The sequence below is a fragment of the Mirounga leonina genome, unplaced genomic scaffold (genome assembly GCF_011800145.1).
Source record: "Mirounga leonina isolate KUSES-001 unplaced genomic scaffold, KU_Mleo_1.0 Mir_171, whole genome shotgun sequence".
NCBI lineage: Eukaryota > Metazoa > Chordata > Mammalia > Carnivora > Phocidae > Mirounga > Mirounga leonina.
The window spans coordinates 19,567,681-19,582,872 of record NW_023270436.1 but is presented as its reverse complement, the minus strand read 5'-3'; the positions used below and the strand labels follow the sequence as shown (position 1 = coordinate 19,582,872).

At 46.9% G+C, this 15,192-nt stretch overlaps 1 protein-coding gene across 1 annotated transcript in view; it reads right to left on the bottom strand.

Annotated features, from left to right (window-relative positions):
- Positions 1-6,109: 6,109 nt before the first annotated feature.
- Positions 6,110-15,192, bottom strand: part of SEZ6L (seizure related 6 homolog like) — a 185,024-nt gene continuing 175,941 nt past the window's right edge. The window contains exons 14-17 of the mRNA XM_035017248.1: positions 15,095-15,127; positions 12,756-12,870; positions 10,614-10,716; positions 6,110-9,120 (exon numbers count right to left, since the gene is read on the bottom strand). Coding sequence (XP_034873139.1) covers positions 9,091-9,120; positions 10,614-10,716; positions 12,756-12,870; positions 15,095-15,127 — 281 coding nt within the window. The 3' untranslated portion in view covers positions 6,110-9,090. The remainder of the gene's footprint in view (positions 9,121-10,613; positions 10,717-12,755; positions 12,871-15,094; positions 15,128-15,192) is intronic.

The following is a 15,192-nucleotide window of genomic DNA, read 5'->3' as shown; positions in this document are numbered from 1 at the left end:
TGAGGATGGGTTCATTGTTGCTCTGAGCAAAATTGGGGCTGTGTTGGCAGACGGCAGGGAAACAGATGTTGGCTGGGTACCTGTCAGTGTCTGCCCCAACATTCTATCACATGCAGGACAGTCAGTAACATCTCCTCCTTCTTTTATGTAGGGATGGAGCCTTCCCATCCTGGGGCACTCTACAGCGAGGTAGCAAGTCTCCCCCCCATCCCAATAAGGCTGTTAATCAAAGATTGAGCCAAAATTCAAACCCAGAGTCTCAGCTCTTAGTCACCATGGAACCCAGACAAACACCTCCTGGGATAAAAGTCAAACAAAGCAGAGTCCCTTTGCTCAGGGCATCCATGGGCTAAAAGAGCCTGCTCTGGTTCTGGGTGCCCTGGGAGGAGGGCAGCACTGCGGAGCCTGGCCTTCCATCCTTCCTTCCCTGGACCCCCAGCAGTAGCCACACCTCCCGCACCCCATTTCCTCGGGTCCCAGCTGTGCGGACTTGGGCGAGGGACGGCCTCTCTGAGCCTCAGATGCATCAGGTAACTGGGAAATTCTTAAACTGTTCTAAAATGAGAAGTATATTTAAAATGTAGAAAACAAAACAAAAAGAACTAGCAAGTGGCCAGAGAATGACAGCTACTACTATTACTATTAAGTATTCTTTCTTTTTTTTTAATTTTTTTAATTATTTATTTATTTATTTATTTATTTATTTATTTGACAGAGAAAGACACAGCGAGAGAGGGAACACAAACGGGGAGTGGGAGAGGGAGAAGCAGGCTTCCCGCGGAGCAGGGAGTCCGATGCGGGGCTCGATCCCAGGACTCCAGGATCATGACCTGAGCGGAAGGCAGTCGCTTAACCAACTGAGCCACCCAGGCGCCCTATTTCTTTTTTTTTTAAAAAGATTTTATTTATTCATTTGAGAGAGAGAGAGACAGAGAGCGCACCAGCAAGGGGAGAGGCAGAGAGACAGGGAGAAGCAGGCTCCCCTCTGAGCAAGGAGCCCCGACACAGGACTCGATCCCAGGAGCCAGAGATCATGACCTGAGCCGAAGGCAGATGCTCAACCATCTGAGCCACCCAGGCGCCCCTTAAGTATTATTTCTGTGTTATGCAGGCTGGGATTCCCTTGGTCAGTTCTTCCTGGTTCTGCCTCCTGGCCCAGGGCGGTCCGTCCATCTCGCTGGGGGTTTGAAGCACCTCTGCTAGTCAGGGTGGCTTCTGGTCTCAAGGGAGACTCTGTGTCTCCACTATTGTCCTCAGCCTTAGGGCAGCCAGCCCCAGGAAAGCAAATCTTGGTTCTGAAGTCACCCTGGATGCACTCTGACCTTTCCGTCTTCTTCTTCGCCCGGTCTGTCCTTCCTTGGGATCTCCATTCCAGAACTGATTGAGTGACAGGTCCATGAGTGACAGCCCCCCCCCGGTCCCTCCCGCCACCCCCCCCCCCCCCACTAGCTAAAGAAGCTTCTCCTCCCCAGGGAAGCTTTCAGAAGCCCACCCCTCTGTTTTATAATGGAAATGATGGGACACTTCAGGGAAGGAGCACTCAGACAACCATCAGGCTGCCTCCGCATGCCCCGCCGTCTCCGTTTGCTCTGAGCTGTCGCTGAGAGAAATGGCCCCAATCCTTGACAATTACCTAAACCTTGGAGCGCATTCCCCAGGTGGCCACCGGAGGGAGCACTGAACAGAGAAGTCCAGTGGAGTCTCCCTCCTGCTTGCCTTGGAGATCTGCCCAAACCTGGCTTTCCAGGCCCCCTTGTGCCTTCAACCACCTCCCTCCAGCCACACCGGCCATCCATCAAAGGTGCCGAGCTCCCATCGTCCTCCCTCCACGTGCTCCCTCTGCCCCAAAGCTTTACCCAAACATTCTTTTACCCCTCTATTCATCCTTTGTTTATTTTTTTATTATTATTATTTTTTTAAAGATTTTATTTATTTATTTGAGAGAGAATGAGAGAGAGCACATGAGAGGGGGGAGGGTCAGAGGGAGAAGCAGACTCCCTGCCAAGCAGGGAGCCCGATGCGGGACTCGATCCAGGGACTCCAGGATCATGACCTGAGCCGAAGGCAGTCGCTTAACCAACTGAGCCACCCAGGCACCCTATTTATTTTTTTAAAAATATTTTATTTATTTTAGAAAGACACAGAGAGAGAGCAGGGAGAGGAGCAGAGGAGGAGACAAGAATCCCAAGCTGATTCCATGATAGCATGAAGCCCACTGCGGGCCTCGATCCCATGACCTGGATATCATGACCTGAGCCGAAACCAAGAGTCCATCACTCTACCAACCCAGCCACCCAGGCGCCCCTCTATTTATCCTTTAGATCCCAGCTTAAAATCACCCCCTTGCCCACTCGCCCCTAATCACGAGTCCACCTGGCATATCCCTGCACTTTTCATTCTTAGCATGTATCACTGCTTGTGTTCATATATTAATTTGTGCGGCTTGTTGATTCTGGTCAGCCTTCCCGCTGGATTAGAAGGTCCAAGCGGGCAGGGACCATGTCCTAGTCTCCCCTGGCCTGGGACTGACCACAGCAAAAATGAAGCAGGAGCTCATCTACAATTACAAGCACACCACTCCTAGCAAACACTTGCAGAGCCCTTGTTAGGTGCAGATACCGTTCCGGGTCCTTCATGTGTATTAACTCATTGGACTCTCAACTGCAGCCCCATCATCCTCATTTCATGGATGGGGGAGCAGAAGCAGTAGGGGGTTCAGTCGCTTGCTCAAGGTCACAGAGCTAACAAGCATCAGAAGCGGGTATGAACCCAACCTCTCTGGCTCCAGAATTGGTGTACTTAACCATCAGACCACACTGCGTCTCCTAGAATGGGCACTCTCTCCCTCTCTCATCCTCTGTGGTATGTATATGGTAAACGTTTAGCGAGTCTCTCAACGATCCTCTAATTGTTAATACAGTTCTCTCCGCAACCAGGGAAGGCCGGCCACATTTCAAGTGTGTCTACAGCTCACGCAAAAGGGTTGACTGGTCAATCAAATCAAAATACGACACCGGTACTGTAAAGATACAATAAAATGGGAGCAATTGACTCATCAGATTCTAATGTATGAGTTTTCTCTACTTGTTCAAAATGACCCCATAAATTATGATTTTCTTGAGCTTCAGTTTGAACAAACCCACTGTCAAGGAGGCATCAATAGTTAAACTGAACAGACGAGGTGGTGGCTTGAGAAGAGTGACAGGAACATCTCTAGCTGGTTTGGAGCGTGAGAAGGAGGTTCTTTTGAAGGCCATGTGGGATGGCAGGTGTTTCCATTCATCCTACAGGGACGGCCTTCTTGGGTATGGAGGGATTGCCCCCGGCTCTCCTGTCCTGCTCCCAGGTTCTGGCATGACCCATGAGTTCTGTGAAGGTCCTATGGGATAGAGTTGGGGGGTGCGCGCCAAATGGCTTTGTGGCTGGAGCTTCTTGGGATTCTTATGTGTCACCCACAGACAGGCAGCCATTAATTTTTTTTTTTTTTTAATCAGCTGTTAGTCTCCTCATTCCTGCTATGGTGGTTTTGCTCACATTTCCCCTGTGCTCTCAGAGGTTAAAACAGACATGAACCTCTTCCATCCTAGGAAGGGCTCACCTCCTTCTGGAATTTCATTAATTTGGGTGTTTTTTATCCCATATTTCTAATTTTTTTTTTTTGACAGAGAGAGAGAGAGAGCAAGAGAAGGAACACAAGCAGGGGGAGTGGGAGAGGGAGAAGCAGGCTTCCCGCTGAGCAGGGAGCCCAATACGGGGCTCGATCCCAGGACCCAGGACGCTTAACGACTGAGCCACCCAGGCACCCCGTTTTTTAATTTTTTTTTTAAGCTATGTTTATTTTAGCTTAACCAGCTTATTCTCACTGTTAGGAAGGAAGCAATGATCCTTTGCACCTTTACAGTGTTTTTTGTTTTTAATCTTCCTTCTTATTTTTAAATATTTATTTATTTATTTTAGAAAAGGTGGGGGAGGGAGTGGCCGAGGGAGAAGGAGAGAGAGAGAATCCCAAGCAGGCTCCACACCCAGGGTGGAGCACGATGCCGGGCTCAATCTCAAAACCCTGAGACCATGACCTGAGCTAAAATGGAGAGTCTGATGCTCAACCAACGGAGCCATCCGGGTGCCTCATGCACCCTTACAGTGTAACTGGAAGGTAAACATTCCAATAGCTGATTTTTGAATGATTACTTAGGATTCTGACCCACTCGTGGGAGTTTGTCATGACCAGGCTCTAGAGGGAGATTTGAACATCTTTTTTCCTGATCTCTCACAACCAATACACTTATAAAACATAGTTGACTTTCCCACTCTTTTTTGGGTGCTCAGTATTTTGTGGCGTTTCAGGTTAGAGGAAAGAGAGTTGATGGATAGAACCGTCTTCTTTCCCTCATTCCTCACCCTTGATCCTCTGCTCCATCACTAGAGAGCAGGTTGAACTTGAAGGCTTCAGGGACAGCAATGTTGGACCCACATTTTGATCAGATTGTCTTCTTTTGACTCTGTTAGTCTATTTCCCACCAGGATCTTTCTACTTTGGAAAAAAGAAACGTGGAAGGAGCTTTGGAGCTGAGGAATGGGTAGAGGCTGGAGGGGTTTTGAGTTGCATGCTAGAGAAAGCCTACACTGCCTCGAATAAAATGTGATTTAAAATACAGACGGTGGATGTCATTCTCATGAGGTCTCAAGCAAACACGAGGCACATGTTCATGGAAACTGGAATGAAGGTGATCCTTGCGTTAAAGTGGCACAGAAATTGACTGAACTGTGTTCTAGTCTTTTATAGGAAGGTAGAACTTGGGAGCAACAAGATTGATCTTTAGCTGCGGAGATTTCAAAGCAAAGCGTTGGAGGAGTGGCTTGATCTTCCTGACGTCTTACGTAAAAGTGCAAAAGGAGAAAGATGGATGGAAGAAGGTTTGTTAAACAAACAGGAGCGGGAATTTGAAGATCTGGCAAATTCTCAGCCTTCTTCGCATTACAAAAAATGAGAAAGCTTGATCTGAAGAGAGCAGTAAGGGTGTGGCTGAACAACGGGGCTGATGAATAGATCGTGGGTCAGACTCCTGGATTACTCAGGCATCTCTGCGGGAGCCAGGAATACAGATGGGATGATACCAAACAGGACAGAGAGAATGGGACGGAGTGAAGGAGGGGTTGTGGCATTTCTTGGATCCTACAGGACCTGGCCACACAGCTACTCAGCTGTGGAGGTGCTGTTCTTCAAGGAGAGGGAAGAAGGATCCTGCAGGTGATTCAGAGGTCATCACGGCTGTCACTTCCACCACCGGTCCAAAGACAAGGCTGTTTCCCCCTTGGTTTCAAAGGCTGGGGCTGGGGCTGTGTCTCTGGTTTCTGCCAGAATGACCCCACCCAGTGCCTCAGGGGATGGGGCTGCCCCCACCACTCCCCCAGAGCCTTGCAAGGCAGGGCACTGAATGACAGAGGATTATTCTCGAACCTTAAAATCTAATGGAATTTGCCTTGCTAGGTTTTGGATTTACTTGGGATCCGTCACCCCTTTCTTCCTTCTGAATTGTCCTTTTTGGAATGGGAACGTCCATCCTATGCTTATCCTATCATCGTGTGGAGGGACATAATTTGTTTAGTTTCATAGCTTCACAGCTAGAGGGGAATTTGCCTTGGGGTGACCCATACCCGATTTCAATGATACTTATTATTTTTTTGAAGATTTATTTATTTATTTGAAAGAGAGAGAGCAGAGAGAGAGAGACAGAGTGCAAGCAGGGGGAGGGGCAGAGGGAGAGAATTACAAGCAGACTCCCCACTGAGCAGAGAGCCCAAGCAGAGCTCCATCCCACGACCCTGAGATCATGACCTGAGCCTTAACCAAGTATCAGACACTTAACCAACTGAGTCATCCAGTTGCCCCTCAAGGATATTTAGATAAGACTTTGGACTTTTGATTTTATATCTGATGCTGGAATGAGTTAAGACTTTGGGGGTATTGGGATGGAATGAATCTTTTGCATAAAAGAAGGACATGAATTTTGGGGGGCCAGGGGGTGGAATGCTATGGGCTGAATTGTGTCCCACCCCCAATTCATAAGTTGGAGTCCTAATCCCCCATGTGACTGTTTTTGGAGACAGGGCCTGGAGGTGGTAATTAAGGGTAAAGGAAGTCCTAAGAGTGGAGCCTGAATCCCATAGCAGTGTGGTCTTATAAGAAGAAGAGGACAGAGAGGGAAGCCTATCTGCAGGCTAGGAAGAGAGTTTTCACCAGGAACTGAATGGCCAGCACCCTGGTCTTGGACTTCCAGCCTCCAAAACTGCAAGAAATAACCCTCTGCTGTTTAAGCCTCCCGTCTTTGTCACGGCAGCCCGCTGTCCTGTCTTGATCTGAACATCCCACCCGATGTTCCCGAAACCATTCCCAAGTTGGCAGCCTGTCTTGTCAATCAAAGTGTCAGCAGGTGTTACCTCAACCCAATCCCCAGACACCAGAAACACCCCCTCCCCCTCGATGCCACCCTGCAGTGTCTTTGTAACAAAAACCCCATAGCTTTGCCTCTTTTTCATTTGTTTTATTAGCATCAATATATACAAAGTGGAAAATGACTTAACTTCATTATTCTAGCTTAGAAAGTTTGTTTTGCTTTTTATTCTGTTTGGGGATAAAATGAAAATGAAAACGTCCCAGGAGAAAGCCTACCTTTGAGGGTGCTGGACAACTCCATAATATCTGACCTCGCATGACCGCCCCGTCCCCCCCCCCCCATGACTTCTCAAGGGCATAGGAAAGTCATACCCTTCGGATTTACCGCCAAAGAAAGGTCATTTTTGCCCAAGGCTTATGCTCAGCCTTAATCTCCCCATATATTTGCCAAGTCACTTCTGCTTATACAACCCATCCTAATTATGTCGTCGCTTTGCTTCCTGCTGGGCAGTTTTGCAGTTTCCAAAGCTATCAGCCTGAGTTACTGGAGGCTTTCCACGGAGCTGGCTTCAGAAAGTATTTAAAGCATGTCTGTGGAACTAAGTAGGATGGCCCTCAAGTTGCAACCAGCATACTTATGTTGGCTAAATAATTCTACTCCTCCCCAGCGCCCCCCCCCCAAAAAAAAGCAAAACGAGGAGCTCCAAGATGAAAAGGATCGAGTGTGTGCATTTTCAAAGCACAGGGCGGTAGCTGACAGATACAGCTTACAGGAATTAGCATGTAATACACACCATCACATGCATTCTTTGAAGCTCGAAATCTCTGTAAACGTATTTCCCCACTGTTTTAAAAACAAAGAGTGGCTTGTAGGAAGGTTCAGTTGGTTCTTGAGTTGCTCAAGATTGTATCCTGTTCAAAAATATTTAATCCCAAGGGGTTTTGACATCGATCTTATAAAAACAGACACGTATGAGCTGAAATGAGACGCCCAGTGCATTTTGGGCACTATTATTATGTTTTTACCTTTACATGTTACAAATACACATTCAGGTATTCTAAAAAGAAAAACAGACACCAACCTGTCTTTCCAATCACACCGGACATTGCCAAGCTCACACGATCCATCTCTAGGTGAAAATAAACTTTTAAAACATGGTCATAGGTGCTGTGCTACTAAAGACATAACTAAGACATCGGTATCCTGAAAAAAAAAAAAAAAAAATCAACACCTTTTCTATTCCTCCAACAGCCAATAAGGATTCTTAGGCCACTTTTAGGGAACAGGGTTAGAATAAAGATTTCATATTTTGTCAGTCTCGACAAAAGACAAATGTTTAGTTTGCACGTAACCATAGTATGTTCTAAAATTAAATATCATTAATAGAGTTCTTCCTTCCAGGTGACCCAGGGTTAGGGTTAGAATAAGCATCAAATGGAAATAAAAGCAAAGACTGGATTCTGCCTTTTTAAAAAAAAGGGTACATTATTTGCATCGTTGAACCTTCTCCAAATATGACATTGCTTACTAATGGTCTGGAACAATTCTCCTCTGGTTGTTTTTTGTTTTTGTTTTGTTTTGTTTTGCATAAAATGGGGTGGGTTTTGGGTGGCTGGAAAGCAGCCTTGAATTATCTCTTGCTGTGCGTCATGAATGCATGCCTTAAGGAGCATATAAGCAGGATTCTTTTCTGGCAGAAGAAAATTATTGGGCCTCAGGTCCCCCAAGATTGAAGCCCAAGCTTCTAGCCAGGAGGAGGCAATGTGTATGTCAAAACCAACTGCCTTCCCCTAGCTCCAGAGCTGCCTAGACAAGCTACCAAAATAGGGACCATGTAACTATGTGGGGGAAGCTCCCCATGGGCATCTACAGTCACAGCTTAAGGGGGGCCCTGCTGAACAAAGGGATCAGTTCTTGCACCTGCAGCATAAATTCCCTTCCCTTTCATTCTTGGTGGAGGGTCAGAAGAAAGAACATTTTACTAACTTCACTCAATGCCCCCCCTCACCCCCGCACTCTCTCTGAATTCTCAAATCTCTCATCTACCCTGCAACATTTTTTGATTCTACCAGCATCCAGTGAGGCCAGGGTGGCAGATGAGAATGCTCATGGTCACACCTTTGCCGCCTTCGGAAGGATCATGGGAGGGAGGGGATGTGGCGAGACCTTCTAGAAGCTGAGAGCATTTGGAAGAGCGGACCCGGGATTTGTTTTGGAGCAGACCTGTTCAAGCTAAAGTCCGACCCAAGTTAATCCATCAAGAGATACCCTTTCCAACCTAATCCTGGGGCTTGGATTTGTCCTAAAAGCACCAAGGGCATGGATCCCAAATGTGTGCAATTTGATGTAGCAAGAGCTGCAGGTGATGGCCCCTGCTGTTGGGGAAACCCAGCTGCTTTTTTTTTTTTTCCCTTTGCTGCCATGTTGGTCATTTTGCAGGTCATCTGCCTGCCTTTGGAAAGGAGATTGTCACATGGATTTGGCCGCAGCTGCGACACCTCCAAACACACCTATTTCAATTTTAAATATAATAAATACAGCGAAGAAAACAGTGAATCTTCAATAAAGAGTCTAAAGAAAAGACAGACAACATTCTGGGGTTTCAATCAAATGCCATGTGGTCTCTGGATGAATTTCTCAAGGAGGTTGTAGTTGAGTTCCGATCTGCGAGCTCCCTTCTCAGGAGTAGCTGTCCTTAAATGGAAACTTCATACTCCCTGGTTTCCTGCAAGAGAGAGAAGCACAGATTGGGTAAACCATTGCGTGGTGGAGCCACAGGCAGAGCGTGCCTTGAGAGCCTTTAGTCCTAGCCGAGGAGGTGAAGACTGTGGAGAGCAGAGCCGAGTCACCCGACCAACAACCTGCCCATCCCAGATGTGTGAGTGAGCACAGCTGAGCCAGGATGACCACCCAGCTGCAACAAACTGAAAACACCACCCCGCAGACTGATGAGCAAATTAACATCGCTTGCTTTGAGCGACCGAGTTTTGGGATTATTTGTTACTCAGCTTTATCATAGTGCTGGGTAGCTGATACACTATGCTAATAAGTATTAGTAAGATCTAGTTTCTGAAGTGCTCTTTTTTTTTAAAAATCAGCTTGACCTTCTTTTTGGGTTTGGAAACAAGGTATATAGAATGTAAAATAACATACGACCTCTTCTTAGCAGTGCCATATTGAAAATGACTATAACACGTGGGCGGCAACCCCTTCAATTTCTCCAATATTCGTCAAGTGTGTGTAATATATTCCAGGCCTTCAAGGCAGAGGAGCTGGGAGATATAAGAAGTCAGAGCCTTGGCCCCAGAAGAGGTCATTGCCACATGCTTTCATGGAGGTCTACTGTTCCTGCTGGGTCAACACAGATAAGCAAGCACATCTATGGTAGATGGGAGTATGGTGGGAAGACTCAAAGGTGGGCCCCCTTCTCCTCACCTCCTGGTGGTCACATTCTTGCATGATCCCCTTTCCTAAGTGTGGGCAGGACCTGTGATTTGCTTCTAACTCGTAGAGTACAGCTAAGGCGCTAGGATGTCTTGACCATGCATCATGGTGCCCTGCAAATTTTCCATGGTCCCTAAAAATGATGATTTGTTATAATCAAGATACCCATTGGCCTATTTGATTGTTTGAGGTTCAAGGGAGGCAGGATAATATAATGATTAATGGCATCAGTTTGAATTTGTATCTTGGCTCCAAGCTGTGCTTTTGGCTGTGTGCAACCTTGGCCAAATCATCTGTTTGTCTCTCTGACCCTCAGTATCGTCATCAGTCCATCAGAGGTAACTGCATGGTATACAACAGAGTTGCTGGGATTTGGGCAGCTTATGCATTTAAGGTGCCCGGCTCATGGTACATATTCTCCTTTTTTTTTTTTTTTTTTGAAGATTTTATTTATTTATTTGACAGAGAGACAGCGAGAGAGGGAACACAAGCGAGGGCAGAGGGAGAGGGAGAAGCAGGCTTCCCGCTGAGCAGGGAGCCTGATGCGGGGCTCGATCCCAGGACCCTGGGATCATGACCTGAGCCGAAGGCAGATGCTGAATGACTGAGCCACCCAGGCGCCCCCATATTCTTCTTCTTATTATTACTGGGTTCTGTCTCCTTTGCAAGACTATAAGCTCATTAATGGCTGGACCAGGTCTATTTGGTTTACAACTGTGTCCCTAGTACCCAATACAAAGTCTGCCACCCAAAAGAGAAGAGAGACCAACTCACCCCTGTCTCATAAATGGGGTTGTCAAACTCGGTTTCCACGGTGATCTGGCTGTAAGGGTGGGAGTACATCAGGGGCAGGCGGAGGTTGGAGTAATAGCGACATCTGGAAAAGGGACAGCGAAGGAGATAGGAGTTATAATACCAGAGGAGGACAGCTAGCTGGGGCCCCTTCCCGGGCACGGGCACCTCCACAAATGCCAAGAAGGTGTGCAGAAACAGCCTCTTGCAGTGAGAATCCAAGTGGGTGAATACCAAAATCATAACTGCTCTCAACTTCTAAGCGGGTGACTAACAACTAAAATCTCAGTACCTCCCCTTCCTGCAGAGCGGGGGAGCTCAGCTGGTTTTCACCTGTAAGGTGATTCGAGCCCCTCTTTCACACAGAACGACAACAGCAATAATCAGCATTTACTGAGCACCAACTATATACCGTGTTGCCTCAGAACAACCTTCTCTGACTACCTATTTAAAAAGTGGTTTTTCTATTACCACACTCTATTTCTTTCCTTCATTGTGCTCAGCACAATGTGTTGTGTTATAATTTGTGTATTTCTGTGTATTACACTGTTTGTGTAACACAGTGTGTCATAATTTGTGTATTTCTCCTCTCCCCCTTCAACACTGTGGGATCCACAAAAACAGAAAAAAATGATCTTGGGCAGATGCCTGCCTCAGGGCCTTGGCACATACTGTGTGTGCCTGGAACCCTCCTCTTCCAGATATTTGCATAGGTTACTTGTTATTGCTTTCAAGTACTTACTCAAATGTCATGTCTCAGTGGGGACTCCTCTTCTAGAGTGCAATCATCACCCCTACTCCAGCTCCCTTTTGCTCCCTAATGTACGCAGTTGACCTTTGAACAACACAGGTCTGAACTGCACAGGTTGACTTATATGTGGAATTTTGGATAAATATAGTATGGTCCTGCAAGTGTATTTTCTCTTCCTTATGATTTTTTTAAAAGATTTTATTTATTTATTAGAGAGAGAGAGCACAAGTGGTGGGTGAGGGGCAGAAGGAGAGGGAGAAGCAGGCTCCCCGCTGAGCCAAAGGCAGATACTTAACTGACTGAACCACCCAGGCTCCCCCCTTATGATTTTCTTCATAACGTTTTCTTTTCTCTAGTTTACTTCATTGTAAGAATACGGTATTAGGGGCGCCTAGGTAGCTCAGTCTGTTGAGTGTCCAACTCTTTATTTCAACTCAGGTCATGATCTCAGGGTCAGGAGATCCAGTCTCATGTCAGGTTCTGCACTGGGCATGGGGCCTGCTGGAGGTTCTCTCTCTTCCTCTCTTTCTGCCCTGCCCCCAACACCCACACTCACACTCTCTCTCTCTCAAAAAAAAAAAAAAAAGAATACGGTATATATTACATATAACATACAAAACACATGTTAATCGACTGTGTTCTCAGTAAAGCTTCTGGTCAACAGTAGGCTATTGGTAGTTAAGTTTTCAGGGAGTCAAAAGTTATATATGCAGATTTTCAACACACTGGTTGTCGGCACCCCTCACCCTCCTCACATTGTTCAAGAGTAAACCATATTTACTTTTCTTATTATACTTTACTTGCTGTCTATCTTCCTCCCATTAGAACCTGGGCACCACATAACAAAGATCTCCTTAGGTTTTGTCCACAGTGATGTTCCTAGAACTGTCCCCCACCCCCCAAACTGCCTGGCACATAGTAGGTGCTCAATAGTTGTGAATTTGAATGAATTAGTGAATATCCTAGCCATGGCTAAATACCTTCCTTCCTCATTGCAGGCAAGTTCTATGATCCCCAACACGCAGGACAATGTCTGGTATGTAGTAGATTGTCGACACGTTTATGGAGGAAGTGAACGAATGAATGAGTGCATGATGGGATCGATGTCAGTGTGTCTGTCTCTCCCACTAAACCACAGCTCCTTGAGCTCAGGGGTAGTGCCAGCTTATTTGCTGCTGCATGCTCAGCCCTCCTGCCTCAGATGGGGTGGGAGGTGCTCAGTAGGAGTATTTCTCCCAGCGCTGAGTTGAATCATGTCATCTCCAAGCTCCCAAATGCCACCAACCCCAAGCTACAGATGGAGACCCTGTCCTCCAGTGCACTGGTCATTGAGTGGATGGCAGTCCCCCACGCCCTGCCCCGAAGCCCCCTACCTGGTGATGTAAATGTAGGCTCCTCCCAGCAGTAAGGAGATGATGAGGACTGGGATGAAGATAGCCAGTGCCATATTTCCCCCTTCCAGCGATGTCTCGGCTGCTGCTTCTGCTACTAAACACATAAGCCAGTGAAGCCTTCTGGTCTCATACCCTCAACCCGCATGGGCACCTGGCTCCCAGGTGGCCACCTGCCTTCCCAGTTCTGCACTCATTGAAAGAGCTGACATCGCAGAGCCTTAGTCGTTAGACCAGCATCCCCAGAGGGGAGAAGAGGCAGAGACTAGAGATAATGGGACTGGTTCTTTGCAACGGAGCCCAGACCCATCCTTGGGTGGGGTGGTCATGGGGCTACTGAGAATGACACTCTTTTAACCCCTGGTCATACCATGCCCATTTTTTTGGGGGGGAGTTGGCGTGGAGAAAATCTCATATGTGCTAACTGGGAAGGCAGATTTGCTTGACATTCCATGGGAAAGGGGAGCTCCTTGCACCCAGACTGACAGGTGCCTCCCAGAGCTGCTCTATCAGACCCTCCAGGAGAGGGCGCTGGGCAGCTGGGCCTGTTCTCAGTACTGCACCCCGCCCCTCACGACACCCAACTGTGAAGACCCAGTTTGGATTCTCAGAGGCCACGGTTGCACCCGCTTGGCCTCACCTGGAGCTCCCCCACCCCACTACCTTCCACATGCACAGCCTGAAGGGAGACCCCACATCTCCTCCGGACACCCGCACTCAGGTTTTCTCTGCCATTTCTCCACGGCCATGGCCCACAGAGTTTGGCTGCAGGCCAATCTATAATCCATTAACCGCCACTCTACGAAGTCTGAAAAATCGATGCTAACACCCATGACAAATGCATGAGCACGAAACATTACAACGGCTCTCATCATCTCTGAGCAACCTAGGCCTTTGAGACTTTCCCATGGTTCATTGGTTGCCGAAAGGCAACAAAGGGATGGCCTGACGCGACAGACAATAACACCCCGAAATGCTCTCCCTTTTCCCTGCAGAGTGACTCATACACGCTCCACCTCTGCACTTACGCTTGAGCCCGGCTCTGCCTGTTGGGATTAAAATGTCATCTGTATGGGGCACCTGGGTGGCCCAGTCGTTAAGCGTCTGCCTTTGGCTCAGGTCATGATCCCGGGGTCCTGGGATCGAGCCCCGCATCGGGCTCCCTGCTCAGTGGGAAGCCTGCTTCTCCCTCTCCCACTCCCCCTGCTTGTGTTCCCTCTCTATCTGTCCCTCTCTCTGTCAGATAAATAAATAAAATCTTAAAAAAAAATGTCATCTGTTGGAAAGGAGAGCAACTAGTGACATGTAGTTCGCATGGCCCCACCTTCTGAGTGAATGATTTATTGTCAGAAAGCTAAATGGCTCCCAAAATGATAATAAAAACTCCTTAATTGGTTATCAGTTTTTTAAAATAAAAACGAAACCATATATATATATATATATATATATATATATATATATATATATACATCTTATGACACCACAGCCCCAGTGAGTGGTTTGGTACCCAAGTGAATGGAGGTTATACAGAATATAGAATGTTTTATATATGGGAGGGGTTGAAAGGGAAAGGAACCACAAAATAAAAACCCAAACAAAATCCTGGCTAGCGTTTACCATCCATTCCCCATTAATAAATCTCACTTGGTAATTATTATTATTATTTTTTTAATTTTTTAAAAAAGATTTTATTTATTTATTTGAGAGAGAGAGAATGAGAGACAGCATGAGAGGGAGGAGGGTCAGAGGGAGAAGCAGACTCCCTGCGGAGCAGGGAGCCCGATGTGGGACTCGATCCCGGGACTCCAGGATCATGACCTGAGCCGAAGGCAGTCGCTTAACCGACTGAGCCACCCAGGTGCCCCTCACTTGGTAATTCTTAATAGGAGGAGAATAGAAAACAAGGAGGATACAGGGACAGGTAACTTGGGGAAAATGGACCACAGAGCATCTCCCAGGCAGACGGGGTGCTCAGCATGGAAGGTGAGGCATCACTGGATTTACTTCCCCTAAAGAGCGCCATGTGGATGAAAAGTCATACAGCTGGGTTGTGCCTTTCTCAGGCATGTGGACCCTCAGATTTTCTTACCTCAAGAACAGAACTGGTGACAAATCCCTTTCAGGTCATAGTTAGGACCCTCGGTTGCAAATTCAATGGTTTGTTTCTTTTACAATGTTTTGTTTTGAAATAATTTTCAGCAGTGTGGAGATGGAATTTCTGCTTATTTTTTAAAGCGCCTGGAGAAGGACAGGCAAGAACCTACCCTTGTTTTCTGCTATTAGCTTGATTTATTGGATTTTTTTTTCATTATGGAACTCACCTTCTAATGCGTGTTCAAAGCTGTCTTGATTAACTGAAAGGGAAATTGGAAGCATTGGTTAATGTCGAGTGAATTCACTCTGCATGAAATGAAGCCAA